Below are 18,114 nucleotides of genomic sequence, written 5' to 3'. Positions count from 1 at the left end.
ATCGGGATTAGTCTGTCATCTGAACTCTCTTGCACATTTTCCATCCTCTCTACTCTATGAGTTACACTCTGGATGATTTCTTCATATCAGTTTTCCAATTCACTAATTCTCTCTTCAGCTATTTCTTAGCAGGTCTTCACCCATGAATTAAATGTTTATCATCAATGACTTCACTTGTATTTCTATTATAACTAATGTCTTTTTCTTTTACTATGTTTCTAATAATAAAACAAAATTTAGTTAAAGACTGCATATTACAGTTGTATTGTCTAAAGTTCTTAGTACTTCATTTCTGCTGTTTATTGTCAACTAATTCTAATTCATGGAGAGATGATCTTCAGCAGAGTTTATCCTTAAGGATTGCATGTGACTTTACCTGAGAATGTGGCCATCCAAGGAGCTCTAGGTTTGCTTCTGTAGGTGCTCCAGGAATATTACTAGGCAACACCATATTTCTTTGTTAGTTTCTTGAGTTGGTTATATTTGAATCACATAGACAGCATAAATTAAAACTGAAAACTTGCATAAGGGAAGCCCTGTGGTTACAGATTTACTCTATGGGGGACATCCTAATTTATTTTAGGAAAGGATTTGTTCCTGTCCTTCATAGCTTGCCTTTCAGCCTACTGCTTTTCTGGGAAACTTCCATTCGCCACACACAGTTAACCATGGGGGCAGCTATCACTGACACCTGGCCCCAGTTGGGCCAAATTTTGAAACTGAAACAGAGAAGCAGAGGCCAAAGGTGAAACCTGATAGCTGAAGAGATCCCAGCTTTTTGTTGCTGTTTGTTTTGCTTGCTCATTTTGTTTTCTCTGCCCATGTGGATTACAGGACTGGAGACACATGGTTTCCAAAGAGAAAGAAGTGTAAGGAGAACACCTATCAGTGAATAGACCCAGGTGATGAAACTGAAAGGAAGTACTGGTGATTCTTGCATCTATGGCTCTGGTTTTCCCCAAACCCCCAAATCTGTTCTTTTTTTTCTTTAGCTCCTTTAGACATTCTAATAACCATACAATAAAATGCCTTTCTGCTAAACTAATGGCAAGTTCTGTCCCTTGCCATTGAGTTAGTCATTCCTTCTAAATTATTACAGCACCTTTTCTTTCTCACTGAAGAGACATTGGGAGAGTTTTCCTTTTTTCTCATTCTAGGTTGTACTTTGTCACCTTGCCCAAGAGACTCTCCTAACATCCCTATGTCTCTTAAAAAATCTCTTTAAAAATAACTCATTCCCTGTTTTCTGTTGCCCCATTTTCCATAAAATAAAGCTCAACACTAGTTCATTGAGTTCTGCAGGCAACCGAACCTGAGCCTCCTTCCCTTTTGTCACTCTTCAGTCTCCAAGCGCACTTGCCTCTGGGTATGAGCTGATGTGGACAGAGAGCTGGGTCAAGTGGCACATCTTCTGTTTACATGGACAGAGACTGGACATTAAGAGATCTGGTTCCTAGCCAAATTCAAAGTGTATTCATGTGAATAAGTCCTAATATGTTTATCTGCTGGACTTTGTTGCTTTTTCTTTGTTGCCATTTTCTTTTTCTTAATGGTTCAAGAGTTTGGAAATAGAAGTGCCAACAGCTATCTGAAAAGTATTTTTATGTTGTTTCAAGAGCTGTCCTAGGCAAGTTATTAATGTTCCAATATGTCATTAGTATAAAATTTGTAGCAGTGTTTTGCAGACTGAGTTATTTAAAACAGATAAGCCTCACTTAAAAAAAATCTAGAATGTGTGTGGCTTAACATTGCTGTCTCTGATATAATCCAGTTAAGGAGAAATTTTAAATTTGACATGTCTATGAGGGTAAATTTATTTTGGGACTTTTAAATAAATGCAGTTTCACTCCAACATGAAATCAGATATGTTTTTTAGCCTTGAAATAATTAATTTCTCCCTCCAGAATAATAATGCTCACGCAGGCCAAAACCTGCTCTATAAATATTAGTTTATTACTCATAGGAATAAGAGTAAGTTATATTCTCAGTCTGAAAATTTCACATTTTTTCTTTCTTATCTATATCTATCATTTGTTTAATTCATAACATTTATGTAGTGCTTTCTGTGTGTCTGGTATTATGATAAACGCTTTATATATATTAACTAATTCAATCCTTACAATTTTTAGATAGGTAATATTATTACCCCAATAATTGTCCTAAACTGAGGTAAAGAGAATTTAAGTAACTTCCCTCAAATCATGTAGCAAATGCATGGGAGAACCAAAGTTTGACTCTAGAGCCTGTGTTTGTAATCACTGCACAGAAACTATAGAAAATATTTTAAAATTTTAACCAAGTAATAAAAGGTCTAGATGCTTCTCTGTGCTTCTAATGGCTCTGCAAGTCTTCTCTAATGCAGGACATTTTATGTATATATGTATCTAGCAGACTCAGGGCATTGCCTGTGTGAAATAAGCTCTAAAAAAGTCCTGTTATTGTTATTTCTCTTTTTTTAATGTTTGATTCCCTTAATCAATTATGAAAGCAAAGATCTATCAATGTCAATCTAAAAATGATCAGCCTAGGAAGCTACTGATGGATTGATAACACATGACCTGCTATGGGCTGAATGATGGTGTCCCCTCAAATTTCATGTGTTAGAACCTATACCCAATGTGATAGTATTAAAAGATGATTAAGTCATGAGGGCTCCACCCTCATGAGTGGGAATAACACCTTCTAAGTGAGGTGGGAGGGCATGCTCCTGCCCCTCCCGCCATGTGAGGAAGCAGCAAGATGCACCATCTTAGAAGCAGAGAGCAGCCCTCACCAGACACCAAATCTGCTGGTACCATGATCTTGGACTTCCCAACCTCCAGAACTGAGCAATACATTTCTGTTGTTTATAAATTACCCAGTCTAAGGTATTTTTTATGGCAGCCCAGATGGACTAACAGATCACCTAAGATATGATTGGGACACCTTAAAACTAACAATGTCTTACGAAAGAAGAAATGTGACAATTTTGGAAAAGCCAAGGTGGTCAGGGAATACTTACTCTAATAAGAGGCTAGAACATTTGTCATACCACTGTGGTTCTTTTCTGTGGACACCTGTTTTCAGATGACATAGTATTCAAGCCATGGACATTTTAAAACTTGCCTGCTTAGCCTTTAGAATGGAAATAACTTTATTCGCTTTTCCTTTTTCTTAATAGTTTTTAAATCAAACTCATGAAAATGACTCCTACCTCATTTTAATTTAAAAAAATAAAATCTACTACTCTTTGAGGGCAGAAAGACACCTGGGATCTCTGAAATGAAGGTTTCTCAATTCTTTTGTAATTAAGAAGTTTGGAACCAACCTGAGGCCTTTGTGGGAGATGATGATTGGCTGTGAACAACCATGCAAACTCATGGGTCAGGATGAAGACAGATTTGCAGCTATGGCTCTAGCTCTGTATTCTTAGACCTGACGCTGATTTATTAGTTTGGTGCAAAAGTAATTGCAGGTTTTGCCACTGCAGTGACAAAAACCTCAATTACTTTTGCACCAACTTAATATGACTAGAACTGCACCAAGACTCTGTAGTCAGCCTAGGACTCAACTAGCTAGCCTCTAAATTTAGATGTTGCTGAGAAACATAGTAAATGGAAAAGCTACTATCAACCGCCTGCAAGAGGGAAAGCCCCATGTGGCTGCACTTAGTGGGTCTGAGGGTGCTGGCATAGGTATAAATAGCACTCATTTCCCTTGTCTGAGTTCAGAGGCTGATTAGGGTTAGATATAGGAGTCAGACAGAATGAGAGCAGAATGCCACTTTTGTTATTTAAAAAGCTTATAAAGCCACATCTTGTGCTATGGACCAAATTGCATGCTCCTTTACCCCAAAATTTTTATGTTGAAGTTCTAGCCCCTGACATCACTATATTTGGAGATAGGGCTTTTAGGAGGTGACTAAGGTTAAAAGAGTTCATAGAGGTGAGGTCCTAATCTGATAGAATTGTTGGCTTTGTAAGAAGAGGAAGAAAGATCTCTCTTCTGTCTGTCTCCCTCTCTCCCCACTCATGTGTAAACTGATGGAAGGTCATGTGAGGACACAGTGAGAAGGCAGCCGCGCAAGTCCTCACCAGAATGTGACCATCCTGGCACCTAGGTCTCAGACTTCTAGCTCCAGAACTGCAAATGATAATTTTTATTTTTCAAGCCACGTAGTATATGGTATTTTGTTACAGCAGCTTGAACTAAGACAGATTTTAGTAGCAGGAAGTAGAGTGCTGCTGCTGTAACAAATACTTACAAATGTGGAAGTGCCATTGAAAGGTGATGGATAGAGCCTGGGGGAGTTGTGATGTGCATGCTGCAGATGCAGACAATAGTGGTGACTCTGGTGAGGGTTCTGAAAGGAAACAGGAGAGCTGGAGAGAAAGCTTCTATCTTCTGAGAGGGAATGTAAATAATTATGAACAGAATATGGGTAAAAACAGGAATGTTAGAGGCCATCTGGTGGGGTCTCAAATGGAAGTGAAAATCACGTTACTGAAAATTGGAGGAAAGATCATCTGTGTTATAAAGGAACAAAGAAATTGGCTGAATTGTATTCTAGTATTTTGTGCAAAGTAGAACTTGTGAGCAATGGAATTGGATATTTAGCTGAGGAGATTTCTGAGCAAACAATTGAAGGAATGGCATGGTTCCTCCTGATTGCTTACAGTAAAATGAAGATTTAGAAAATTATTAGCCTATCAGTATGGCAAAAAATAGGAAAGCTTGTTCTAAAAAGATCACTAAGGGTGTGGCTAAAAGACATTTGTTAAAGAGATTATGGGTGTAACTAATGGACTTAATCAGCTATCTCAGTAGATGCTGGGAATAGAGATGGGATTATACCAGTGGAAATATCGCCAGTGTAAACTAATGGGAACAGAGAAAGAGGAGAAACAGAATGAAGGAAGCCTGTCAGGTGCCTTGGAGTCTATCAAACAGAACTGTAGGGCTCTTTGGCTGTAAATGTGCACTATTTCTCAAGAAAAGGGAATGATCCTGAAGATGATTCAGCGGTGAGCAGGGCTGCCACTCCCACCACAGGCCCCATCAGGCAGTGCTAATTCCCATTTGATTTCACAGGGTACAGCTTGTCTGGCTTTAGTGGGTCAGGAATGTCCCTGCTCAGTGCCTTGGGAGGGACCACTCTCCAAGTCATGGAGATGCTGCTGCCACCCCAGTGGGCCTGAGGGCAGGGCATGAAGCTGAGAGGGTTTTTCTCAAACCTTAAAATTAAATGGAGTTTGCCTTGCTAGGCTTTGGGCTTCCTTGGGACCTGTCACCCCTTCCTTCTTTCCTGTTTCTCCCTTTTGGGATGGGAATGTCTATGTTATGCCTGTCCTACCATTGTAATTTGGAAAAATATAACTTTCGTTTTCAAAGGTTAACAGATAGAGATTTAGATGAGACTTTGGACTTTTAGACTTTAGAGTTGATGCTGGAATGAGTTAAGACTTTTGTGTCTGTTTGGATGGAATGAATATATTTTACATGTAAGAAGAACATGAGTGTACAGGGGCCAAGGGCAGAATATTCTGAAGCACTTGTATTTCCTCAAAATTTATATGTGGAGGGCCCAACCCCCAGTATGACTGTGTTTGGATATAGGCCTTTTAGGGGGAAATTAGGGTTACATGAGGTCATAAGGGTGGAGTCCTAATTCTATAAGATTGGAGACATTATAAAAGAAGAAGAAAGAGAGATGTTTCTCTCTACATGTGCCAAGGGAAGGCCATGTGAACACAAAGTCAGAAGGTATCTTTCCGCACGCCAGGAAGAGAGCCATCACCAGAACTCAACCAAGTTGGCAAGTTGGTCTTGGATTTCCAAGCCTACAGAACTGTGAGAATTACATATCTGTGTTTAGGCCCCCCATCTATGTTATTTTGTTATGGCAGCCTGAGCAGACTGAGACATCTGGCAAAAGAGCTTGTTAATACTCTCCTGAATTTACCCTCAAAATGCAGATCCTGCCCCACCAAGTTAATATTTGGTTGACAGCTGATATGATTTTGCTGTGTCCCTGCCCAAATCTCATCTTGAACTGTAGTTCCCACAATCCCCATGTGTCATGGGAGGGACCTGGTGGGAGGTAATTGAATCATGGTGGTGGTTACCTCCATGCTGGTCTCATGATAGCAAGTAAGTTTTCACAAGATCTGATGGTTTTATAAGGGTATTTCCTATTTCCCCCTTTTTCTCAGCAGTTCTCCTCCTACCATCATGTGAAGAAGGACATGTTTGCTTTCCCTTGTGCCATGACAGAAAGTTTCCTGAGGCCTCCCCAGCACTGCAGAACTGTGAGTCAGGTAAACCTCTTTGGGTGTCTTTACAACAACTTTGAAACTGTGTAACGGCAGAGGTTGGAAGAGTTTGGAGGGCTCAGAAGAAAACAGGAAGATGTGAGAACGTTTGGAATTTCCTAGAGACTTGTTGAATGGCTTTGACCAAAATGCTGATAGTGATATGGACAATGATGGACAATGAAGTCCAGGGTGATGTGGTCTCAGATGGAGATGAGAAACTTTTTGGGAACTGGAGTAAAGGTCCCTCTTGTTACACTGTAGCAAAGAGATGGGCAGCATTTTGCCTATGCCCTAGAGATCTATGGAACTTTAAACTTGAGACAGATGATTTAGGGTATCTGGCGGAAGAAGTTTCTAAGCTGCAAAGTGTTCAAGATGCGACCTGGATGCTCTTAAAAGCATTAAGTTTTACGTATTCACAAAGATATGGTTTGGAATTGGAACTTATGTTTAAAAGGGAAGCAAAGCATAAAAGTTCAGAAAATTTGCAGCCTAACAATGTGACAGAAAACAAAAACATATTTTCTGAGGAGAAATTCAAACTGGCTGCAGAAATTTGCATAAGTAATGAGGAGCTAAATGTTAATCACCAAGACAATGGGGAAAATGTCTTCAGGGCATGTCAGAGCTCTTCATGGCAGTGCCTCCCATCACAGGCCCAGGGGCCTAGGAGGAAAAAATGGTTTTATGGGCTGGTCCCAGGGCTTTGCTGCTTTGTGCAGTCTCAGGACTTGGTGCCCTGCATCCCAGCTGTGGCTAAAAGGGGCCAACATACAGCTCAGGCCATTGCTTCAGAGGGTGGAAACCCCAAGCCTTGGCAGCTTACACATGGTGTTGGGCCTGCAGATGCACAGAAGTCAAGAATTGAGGTTTGGGAGCCTCCACCTTTATTTCAAGGATGTATGGAAACACCTGAATGTCCAGGCAGAAGTTTGCTGCAGGAGTGGGGCCCTCATGAAGAACCCCTACTAGGGCAGTGCAGAAGGAAAATGTGGGTTTGGAGCCCCTACACAGAGTCCTCACTGAGGCACTGCCTAGTGGAGCTGTGAGAAAAGGGCCACCATCCTCCGGACCCCAGAATGGTAGACCCACCAACAGCTTGCACCATGCTTCTGGAAAAGCTGCAGACCCTCAGTTCTAGCCCGTGAAATCAGCTGGGTGGGAGGCTGTACCCAGCAAAGCCACAGGGGTGGAGCTATGCAAGTTCATGGGAGCCTGCCTCTAATGAGCATGACTGGGATGTGAGACATGAAGTCAAAGGAGATGATTTTTGGAGCTTTAAGATTTGGCTGCCCCACTGGATTTTGGACTCATCTGGGACCTGTAGCCCCTTTGTTTTGGCCAATTTCTTCCATTTGGAATGGGTATTTACCCAATGTCTATACTCCCATTGTGTCTGGGAAGTAACTAACTTGCTTTTGATTTTACAGTCTCATAGGTCAAAGGGACTTGCCTTGTCTCAGATGAGACTTTGGACTTGAACTTTTGGGTTAATGCTGGAATGAGTTAAGACTTTGGGGGACTGTTGGAAAAGCATGATTGTGTTTTGAAATGTGAAGACATGAGATTTGGGAGGAGCTGGGGCAGAATAATTTGGTTTGGCTATGTCTCCACCCAAATCTCATCTTAAATTGTAATCCTCATAATCCCCATGTGTCTAGGGAGAGACTTGGTGGGAGGTGATTGGATCATGGGGGTGGTTGCCCCCATGCTGTTTGATTGGTTTGGCTGTGTCCCCACCCAAATCTCATCTTGAATTGTAGTTCCCATAATCCCCACATGTTGTGGGAGAGACCCAGTGGGAGGTAATTGAATTATGGGGGCAGTTATCCTCATTTGTTCTCATGATGATGAGTGAATTCTCATGAGATCTGATAGTTTTATAAGGGGTTTTTCCCCCTTTGCTCAGTACTTCTCCTTTTTGCTGACATGTGAAGAAGGACGTGTTTGCTTCCCCTTCCACCATGATTGTAAGTTTCCTGTGGTCTCCCCAGCCATGTGGAAATCTGAGTCAATTAAACTTCTTTCCTTTATAAATTACCCAGTCTCAGGCAGTTCTTTATAGCAGTGTGAAAACAGACTAATACTACGGCATATAAGAGAGCTGGCCTTATTAAGCTGACTCCCTCCAAAAAAAGTGTGAGGATGGGCATGACTCATTTTTTATCCTAACCAATATATTGGGTGAGCCGTCTCTGCTTTTCTGGACAGAATTGGGGCAAGAGACCCATGTTCTGGGCTCCTCTCGACCTGAAACCCCATTACAAATAATAGTAAGAAGTTAAAGAAATGTATTTCTTTTCCCAATTTTCTACTGTGGTAAAATACACATAAAATTCATCATCTTAACCATTCTTAAGTCTATAGTGAGTGTTGTTAAATATATTCATCACATTCTGCAGTCACCACCACTATCCCTCTCCACAATTCTATCTTGTAAGCCTGAAACTTCATGACCATTAAGTAATAATTCCCCATCCCCTTCCTCAGTCCCTGGCAACAACCATTCTACTTCCTGTATCTCTGATTTTGACTATTTAGGTACCTCACATTTATCTTTTTGTGACTGCTTTATTTCACTTTGCATAATGTCCTCAAGGTTCATTTATGTTTTAGCCTGTGCCAGACTTTCCTTCATTTTTAAGACTGAATAATTTGCCATTGTATGGTCCACACTTTGCTTATCCATTTATCCATTGATGGATGCTTGGATTGCCTCCATGTTTTAGCTGTTGTTAAGAATGCTGCTATAAACATAAGTGTGAAAATATCTCCTAGAGACCCTACTTTCAGTTCTTTTGCATATGTACCCAGAAGTGAAATTGCTGGATAATATGATAATTTTGTTTTTATTTTTTTGAAAAAAATTCATACTGTCTTCATAGCAGCTGCACCATTTTACATTCCCACCAACAATGAACAAAAGTTTAACTTTCTCCACAGCCTCACTGACACTTTTTGTTTTTTTAATAGTCATGTCCTAATGAGTGTGAGATGGCATCTCCTTGTAGTTTTGATTTGCATTTTACAAATGATTAGTGATGTTGAGCATCTTTTCTTTCTTTCTTTATTTTTTTTTTTGAGATGGAGTTTTGCTCTTGTTGCCCAGGCTGGAGTGCAATGGTGCAATCTCGGCTCACCACAGTCTCCACCTCCCAGGTTCAAGTGATTCTCCTGCCTCAGCCTCCCAAGTAGCTGGGATTACAGGCATGCGCCCCCACACCCAGCTAATTTTGTATTTTTAGTAGAGATGGGTTTTCACCATTTTGGTCAGGCTGGTCTTGAACTCCTGACCTCAGGTGATCTGCCCATCTTGGCCTCCCAAAGTGTGCTGGGATTACAGGCATGCACCCCCACACCCAGCTAATTTTGTATTTTTAGTAGAGATGGGGTTTCACCATGTTGGTCAGGCTGGTCTTGAACTCCTGACCTCAGGTGATCTGCCCACCTTGGCCTCCCAAAGTGTGCTGGGATTACAGGCATGGGCCACCGTGCCTGACCGAGCATCTTTTCATGTGCTTCTTGCCCATTTGTATATCTTCTTTGGAGGAATGTCTATTCAAGTCTCTTGTCCATTGTTTAAATTGGGCTGTTTGATTATGTTGTTTAGTTTTAGGGCTCCTCTATATATCCTGGATATTAATTCTTTGTCAGACATCCTTTGTTAGAAATGGAGAGTAGGCTGTTACCAGACACCAACTTTGCTTCTTGTCAGGTAGATGATTTGCAAATATTTTCTTAAATTCTGTGGATGCTATTTCACTCTTTTAATAGTACCTTTTTATGCACAAATTTAAAAAATTTTTCCACTTGTCTATTTTTTCTCTGATTGCCTGGGCCTTTGGTGTCATATCCAATAGATCATTGCCAACCCTAATTCTGGAAGCTGTTTGTCTATATTTTATTCTAAAATTTTATTATTTTGGATCTCACATTTATGTCTTTGATGCATTTTGAGGTAGTTTTTCTCTGTGCTGTAAGGAAAGGATCCAGCTTCATTCTTTTGCATGTGGATGTCTATTTTTCCAAGCACCATTTGTTGTAAAGGTTGTCTTTTCTCCATTGAATGGTCTTGGAGCCCTTCTCAAAAATCATTTGACCCATATATGTGAAAGTTTACCTTTGGGCCTTCTATTCTATCCCATTTGTCTATAGGTCGATCTTTATGCCAGTGACATCTTGTTTTGATTATTGAAGATATGTATTAATAGTAAGTTTTGAAATCAGAAAGTGTGAATCCTCCAGTTTTGTTCTTCCTTTTCAAGATTGTTTTTACTATTCAGAGTTTCATATGAATTTCGAAATGGGTTGTTCTACTTCTGTAAAAAATGTCATTGGGATTTTGATAGGGATCATATTGAATCTGTAGATCACTGTGGGTAATATAGACTTTTTAGTGATATTAAGTATTCCAATTTATGAACAATGGGAAGTGTTTTAATGAATGTCTTTCATTTCCTTCAGCAATGTTTTGTAGTTTTCATTGTACAATTTAATTTCATCACCTTGGTTAATTCCTAAGTATTTTATTATTTTGATGCTATTTTAAATGGAATTATTTTAATAATTTCCTCTTTAGAGTTTCAGATTGCTCATTGTTAGTTTATAGAAATGCAACTGGATTTTGCATGTTGACTTTATATCATGCTATTTTGCTGATTTTATTAATTCTAACAGGTTTTTTGTGAGTGGAATGTGTAGCGTTTTCTATCTATAAGATCATATAATCTGTGAACATAAATAATTTTACTTCCTTTTCAATTTGGGTACTTTTAATTTATTTTGCATGCCCAAATGCTCTGGGTTGAACTTTGATACCATTCTAAATATAAATGATGAAAGTGGGCATCCTTGCCTTGTGCCTGATCTTAAAGGAAAAGCTTTTAGTCTTTCACCATCGAGTATAATGACCTGTGGTTGGTTTTTCATATGTGATGCTATGGTTTGAATGTCTGTCTCCTCCAAAACTTACAGTGAAATATAATTGTGATTTTAACAGTATTAAGAGGTGGGACCTTTAAGAAGTGCCTAGCTTATGAGAGCTTCATCCTTATGGGTGAGATTGGTGGCTGATATCAAAGGGCAAGTTTGACACCCCCCTCTGCCCTTTTGGCTATTCCACTCTTCTTCTTCCATGTAAGGAATAGTGTTCCTCCCCTTTGGAAGTTGTAGTTTTCAAGATGCCATCTTAGAAATGGAAACCAGGCTCTTAGTGGGTACCAACTTGCTAACAGCTTGATCTTGGAATTCCTACCTCCAGAACGATGAAATATACTTTTTCTGTTGTTGTTTGTTTGCTTGTTTATAAGTTACCCAGTCTGGTAGTCTTTTATAACAGCACAAAATGAAGTAATATATACAGCTTTTATTGTGTTGATGTAACTTCCTTCTATTCTTAGTTTGTTGGGCGTTTTTTAAATTATGAAAATCTGTTGAATTTGTCAAATGCTTTTTCTGCATAAATTGAGATGATCATGTGGGTTTTGTATCATTAATTTTATTAATGACATTTATTGCATTGATCAATATTTGTTGAACCATCTTTGGATTCCAGGAACAAATTCCAATTTGTCTTGATGCATAATCATTTTAATATGCTGCTGAATTCCATTTGCTAGTATTTTGTTGAGGATTTATACATCAGTGTTCATAAGGAATATGGGTCTGTTTTCTTGTGGAATCTTATTTGGCCTTGGTATTGGGGGAATGAGATAGGAAATGTTTCTTTCTCCTCAGTTTTTTGTAAAAGTTTCAGAAAAATTGGTGTTAATTCTTCTTCAGATATTTGGTAGAATTCACTGGCAAAGCCATCGAGTCTAGGATCTATCTTTCTTTCTTTCTTTCTTTCTCTCTCTCTCTCTCTCTCCCCCTTCCCCTCCCTCCCTCCCTCTCTCTCTCCTTCCTTCCTTCCTTGAGACAGTCTCTCTCTGTTGCCCAGGCTGGAGTGCAGTGGCACAATCTCAGCTTACTGCAGCCTCCACCTCCCAGGTTCAAGCGATTCTCCTTCCTCAGCCTCTCGAGTAGCTGGGATTACAGGCACGTGCCACTACACCTGGCTAATTTTTAGTAAAGATGGGGGTTCACCATGTTGGCGAGGTTGGTCTCAAACTCCTGACCTCAGGTGACCACCTCGGCCTCCCAAAGTGCTGAGATTACAGGTGTGAGCCATCGTGCCCAGCCTAAGATTTTTCTTTATCAGGAGATTTTTTTTGGTTACTGATTCAATTTCCTTACCAGTTATAGGTCTATTCAAATTTTAGGTAATTTTTTGTGATTCAGTCTTGGTAAGTTTTGTGATTCTGGGAATGTGTACATTTTATCTAGGGTATCCAATATGTTGGCATACAATTGTTAATAGAACTTTCTTACAATGATTTTATTTCTGAAGAATTAGTAGTAATGTCCATAACTTTCATTTCTGATTTGAGTAATTACTCAAATTACTCACTTATAAATAAGACTCACTTATTTATTTTTCTTAGTCCATATAGTTAGAGGTTTCTTAATTTCATTTTTCTTTTCAATGAATCATTTTTTTGTTTCCTTGTTTTTCTCTGTTTTTCTTTTCTCCATTTTGTTTATTTTTGCTCTGATCTTTCTTATTTACTTCCTCTGCTAGCTTTGTGATAACGCTTGTTCTTTCTCTACTTTACAAAGTTGTAAAGTTAGGTTGCTGATTTCGCTCTTCTTTTTTTTTTTTTTTAATACAAGCATTTATACCTATAAATTCCCCCCTTAACATTGCTCTTGCTGTGTCACAGATTTTTTGCATGGTGTATTATTTTTATTCATCTCTAAGTATTTTCTGATTTTCTTATTTCTTCTTTGATCCCTTGGTAGTTTGAGTGTGTCATTTAATTTCCACAATTTTTGACTTTTCAAATTTAACTTGTATTATCAATTTCTAAATTCATCCTATATGGTCAGAGAAGATACTGTGTATGATGTTTATCTTTTTAAATCTATTGAGATTTAATTTGTGGCTTAACATATGATCTATTTTGGGAAAATGTCCCATGTGCACTTGAGAAGAAGATGTATGCTGTTCTTGTTTGGTAAAGTGTTTGTCAGATCTACTTGGCTTATCATGTTGTGTAAATTCTCTATATCCTTACCTATGTTCTGTCTGGTTGTCCTATCCATTATTAAAAGAGGAGTATTGAGACCTCCAGCTATTATTGTAAAACTGTTTATTTCTTCCTTAAATTCTACTAGTTTTTGCTTCATATATTTTGATGGTCTGTTATTAGGTATGTAAATGTTTATAATATTTATATTTCTTTGTATTATAGCTTTTATTAATATATAATGTCTTATTTTGTTTCTTTTAGCCTTTTTGACTTAAAGCTTTTTTTTCTGTTATTGGTGTATCTACCCCTGCTTTCTTTTGATCACCATTCCATTCAAAAGGAATGCATACGACAGCTTATGCAACTGACACTTGAACAATATGGGTTCAAACTGTGCAGGTCTGCTTGTATGTGGATTTCTTTAATCAATGCAAATAAAAATTGCAGTATTTATGGGATGTAAAACTCGCATATATGGAAGGCCAAGTTTTTGTATATGCAGGCTTTACAGGGCCAACTATGGGACTTGAGTATATGCAAATTTTATTTTATATGCGAGTTCCTGGAACTAATACCCCAAGTATATTAAGAGGCAACTATAGTTGAATTATGTGTTTTTAATCCATTCTGTCAATCTGCCTTCTCATTGGAGAATTTAATCCATTTACATTTAAACTAATTACTGATAACGAGGGACTTACTACTGTCATGTTTCTGTTTGTTTTCAATATACCTTATAGTTTTTTGTCCCTTATTTTCTGCATTACTGCCCTCTCTTCGGTTAAGTAAATTTTTTAGGTAAATACTTCAGTTTCTTTCTCAATTTCTTTTATGTATATTTTATAGCTGTTTTCTTTGTGGCTACCATGGGAATTACATGTAGTATTCTAACGTTATAACACTCTAGTTTGAATTTATACCAGTGAATTTCAGTAACACAAAAAATTATGTTTCTTTACATCTCTGTCCCCACCCGTCAGTTGTTGATATCACAAAATTACATTTTTACATATTTTGTTCTCCAAAACAAAGTAGTGATTCTTTTAAATGCATTAGTGTCTTCAATTACTTAGAAAATAAAATGTGGGGTTGCAAACCAAAGTTATGATAATACTAGCTTTTAGACTAATAGTTTTTTTAATGTTTTAGTCTCTTAAATCATGTGGAAAACAAAAAGTGGAGTTATACAGTGTTGCTATAATAATACTAGCTTTTATAACTTCCCACGTACTTACCTTTATTAAGGTCTTTATTTTTTCATACACCTTCAAATTCCTGTCTAGGGTCCTTTTATTTCACCTTGTGGGGCTCCCGTACACATTTCTGGCAGGGCAGGTCTAGTGGTAACAAACTTCCTGAGCTTCATTTATCTGGGAATGTCTTAATTTTTCCCTTACTTTTGAAGGGCAACTTTGCTGGTATAAGATTCTTGGTTGAGAGTTTTTTGGGGGGTTTTTTGTTTGAGTTTTATTTTAGCCCAGGGAAAAAGACCATTGCCTTGTGGTCTGCAAAGTTTATTATGAGAAATCTGCTGATAATCTCAGAGAATCCTTTGTGTGTGATAAGACTTTTCTCTTGTTCCTTCCAGAATTCTCTCTTTGCCTTTGGCCTTTGAAAGTTTGATGATGATGTGTCTCAGTGTGGGACTTTTTGAGTTCCTCTTAGTTGGAATTTATTGAACTTCTTGGATATACATTTATAGCCATTTCATAAAGTCAAATTTGGAGTTTTCAGCTGTTATTTCTTCTCCTGCAATGCATAAGTTGGTCCCCTTGATGGTGTCCCACATGCCCTTTAGGTTCTGTTCACTTTTTTCAGTGCTTTTTTTCTTTCTGTGCCTCAGACTGGATAGTTTCTATTTTTTCTTCACCTGTTCAAACCTGCCTTTGAATTCCTCTAGTAAATACTTTATTTCAATTATTTTATATTTTTAGCTTGAAAATTTTTTTGTTTCATTTTAGGTTCTCTATCTTTTTATTGATATTTCCATTTTGTTCATGCATAATTTTCCCCACTTTATCCACATCTCTCTTAATTGTTTGAGTAATTGAAAACAATTGTTTTAAAGTCGTTGTGCTGTAGATGTGCCATCAGATTGCTTTCAGAGGCAGTTTCTATTGTTTATCTTTTTCCTTTGAATAGGCCATACTTTCCTATTTCTTTGAATGCCTTGTGATCTTTTAATTGAAAACTTGACAGTTGAATCTAGTATTGTGATAATTCTGAAGTAAAGTTCTCCCCCTTCTCCTGGGTTTGATTTTTTTTGTCATTGTTTTGTTTATTTTTGTTTATTTTGATTGTTGTAGCTTGACTCTGTGCCAAGGACCAGCCTCAGATGTAAACTTCAAATCTTCTTAGTTCTTGTTTTGAGCCTTTCCTGTGGTATGCACAGTCACTTTCTTTTGTTTTCTTTTCCTTTGTTTCTTTTTTTTTGAGACAGGGTCTCGCTCTGTCACCCAGGCTGGAGGGCAGTGGCATGATCTTGGCTCACTGGAATCTCCCCCTCCTGGGTTCAAGTAAGTCTCATGCCTCAGCCTCCTGAGCAGCTGGGATTACAGGTGCCTGCCACAACACAGCTCATTTTTGTGTTTAGTAGAGATGGGGTTTCACCACATTGGTCAGGCTGGTCTTGAACTCCTGACCTCAAGTGATCCACCCACCTTGGCCTCCGCAGTCACTTTCTAATTTTTCCCAAGTACATAGTTGTTTTTGAATGTCTGGCTCCTATACATTTTTTACTGTCTGGCTCCTATAGGGGGAAGAGAAAATTGAAGGAGGGTCAAGGGCGCTGACTCCTTCAATGCCCTGGAAGTTGCTTCTCCTGGAGGAAAGGGGCTTGTAGCCATGTGGGAATGGTAACAATGGCTGCTCGCCTATTTGCACCCTCTGTAAGAAGAAGCATCCATCAATGATCAGAGAATAGGTCCCTGACATTTGGAGGTTGGGTGCTTTCTGCCCATCCTGGGTTCTGCAGGCCCTGTGCAGACCACTTTTGAAAGGTGTGCATGGGGGTGGGGTCAGGGAGGTGGAGCTGCTAATGTGCCAGAATCTGAAGTTGACAAAAATTAACCACAGTTTATAGTTCAAGTCTTCCTCTGGAAGTTGCAAGCCTTCAACAGACTCCATAAATTCAAAGTACTGGAAGTACGTACATCAGAGTTTGCCAGTACAGTTGCTATCTGGGTGGGGTGGATTCCTGGCACCACCACCTCCTCCTCCTCCTCCTCCTCCTCCTCCTCCTCCATCAGGAGTGCTCTCCTGCAGCCAGCTCCTCAGCTCTGCCTGGAAGGAGGTGTGTAGGCGCTAACCAGGATGTTCCATGCCCTTTTGTGCACCATAGAGGGATCGGCTCTGACCAGGGCACCTAAAATTATTAAAACAGCAGTGAAATGTAGTTTGAATTAATTAATCATCAGCATAATATCTGTTGTATATATAGATTCTACTATGTTAATGTATTTTACTCAATGTTCCAGAACATTAAAAATAAGGAAAATAACACACTTTGGGCTTATTTTCTTATAGAGTTATCAATTAATAAAAGGCGATTGGAATTACATGGTATTTTATTTTCAATTACAGCTTGCCACAGCTACCTTGGATGGTAAAGTCCAGCTCTTTCTAGCTGAGTAACCACTGACCTGTGAGCTGGGTCCAGGAATGCTGTGAGGAACAACTTAAAAGTAAGAAGTAGTGGTTCATCCATCAGGGGGCCAGAAGCAGCAACTGTTTTTCATACTTTGAGACTTGCTTCAGATTTCCCCCTTATGCAAGCTCCTTCCCCCTGTGTGTGCCATGTCAGAGTTTTATGTCTTTCTGCTCCTCAAAAGGGATCCCCCTCATTGGGAAAATGGAAATGGCGTCCAGTACTTCTGCATAGAATTTGGTAAAGTTAAAACAGAATATCTTTCAATAAAACATAATATAGTATTTGTTTGATAATTAGAGTTGGAAGAAAAAAGAGAGAATTTCTTTTGGGCAGTGAAAATAAAGCAGTTAACAGTCCTAACTGGCTCTGGTCTTCTGATTAGTCGGCCCATGGCTCTGCATGATGAGCGTGGGTTCTGTGTGGTGAGCGTGGCCTCTGCCCGTGGCTCTGCATGGTGAGTGTGGCCTCTTCCCGTGGGTTCTGCGTGGTGAGCATGGCCTCTTCCCTGGGTTCTGCATGGTTAGTGTGGCCTCTGCTCGTGGGTTCTGCATGGTGAGGCCTCTGCCCATGGGTTCCACATGCCGAGCATGGTCTCTGACTGTGGGTTCTGCTTGGTGAGTGTGGCCTCTGCCTGTGGGTTCTGCGTGGTGAGCGTGGCCTCTGACCATGAGTTTTGTGTGGTAAAGGTGACCTCTGCCTGTGGGTTCTGTGTCGTGAGCATGGGCTCTGTCCGTGGGTTCTGTGTGGTGAGTATGGGCTCCGCACATGGGTTCTGTGTGGTGACCGTGGTCTCTGCCCGTGGGTTCTGTGTGGTGACCGTGGCCTCTGCCCATGGGTTCTGCGTGGTGAGCATGGCCTCTGTCCCAGGACCTTTGTCTCTGTGCACAGCATGGCTTCTGGGCCCTCCTCCCACAGTTGATGATTGAACAACTGAGGCAGGGCTCCACAGGCTGCCTGGACACGTTCATCAGAGATAAATAGCTGTCCTGGGAATTGACTCTGCATGTATCAGACTCCTAAGATCCCAGGACCCCACGGTTATAAGATCCTAGAAGAGTGAGGATGCTTCCAAGGCAATTCAAGATTCCAGATAACCTCAGCA

The 18,114-nt window shown here is 39.6% G+C and overlaps 1 protein-coding gene across 10 annotated transcripts in view; it reads left to right on the top strand.

Annotated features, from left to right (window-relative positions):
• Window positions 1-17,368, top strand: part of WDR27 (WD repeat domain 27) — a 251,268-nt gene extending 233,900 nt beyond the window's left edge. For 7 of the 10 annotated variants that reach the window (XM_063708010.1, XM_063708008.1, XM_055391692.2 and 4 more), the window contains 2 exons: window positions 6,192-6,296; window positions 16,946-17,368. In XM_063708010.1, the coding sequence (XP_063564080.1) occupies window positions 6,192-6,296; window positions 16,946-16,996 (156 nt within the window). In that variant the 3' untranslated portion in view covers window positions 16,997-17,368. The remainder of the gene's footprint in view (window positions 1-6,191; window positions 6,297-16,945) is intronic. The other 3 variants (XM_063708012.1, XM_063708007.1, XM_063708005.1) reach the window with 2 other exon arrangements.
• The last annotated feature ends 746 nt before the right edge of the window (window positions 17,369-18,114 follow it).

The sequence above is a fragment of the Gorilla gorilla genome, chromosome 5 (genome assembly GCF_029281585.2).
Source record: "Gorilla gorilla gorilla isolate KB3781 chromosome 5, NHGRI_mGorGor1-v2.1_pri, whole genome shotgun sequence".
NCBI lineage: Eukaryota > Metazoa > Chordata > Mammalia > Primates > Hominidae > Gorilla > Gorilla gorilla.
The sequence above is the reverse complement of the archived record's forward strand: the minus strand, read 5'-3'. Positions and strand labels throughout refer to the sequence as shown.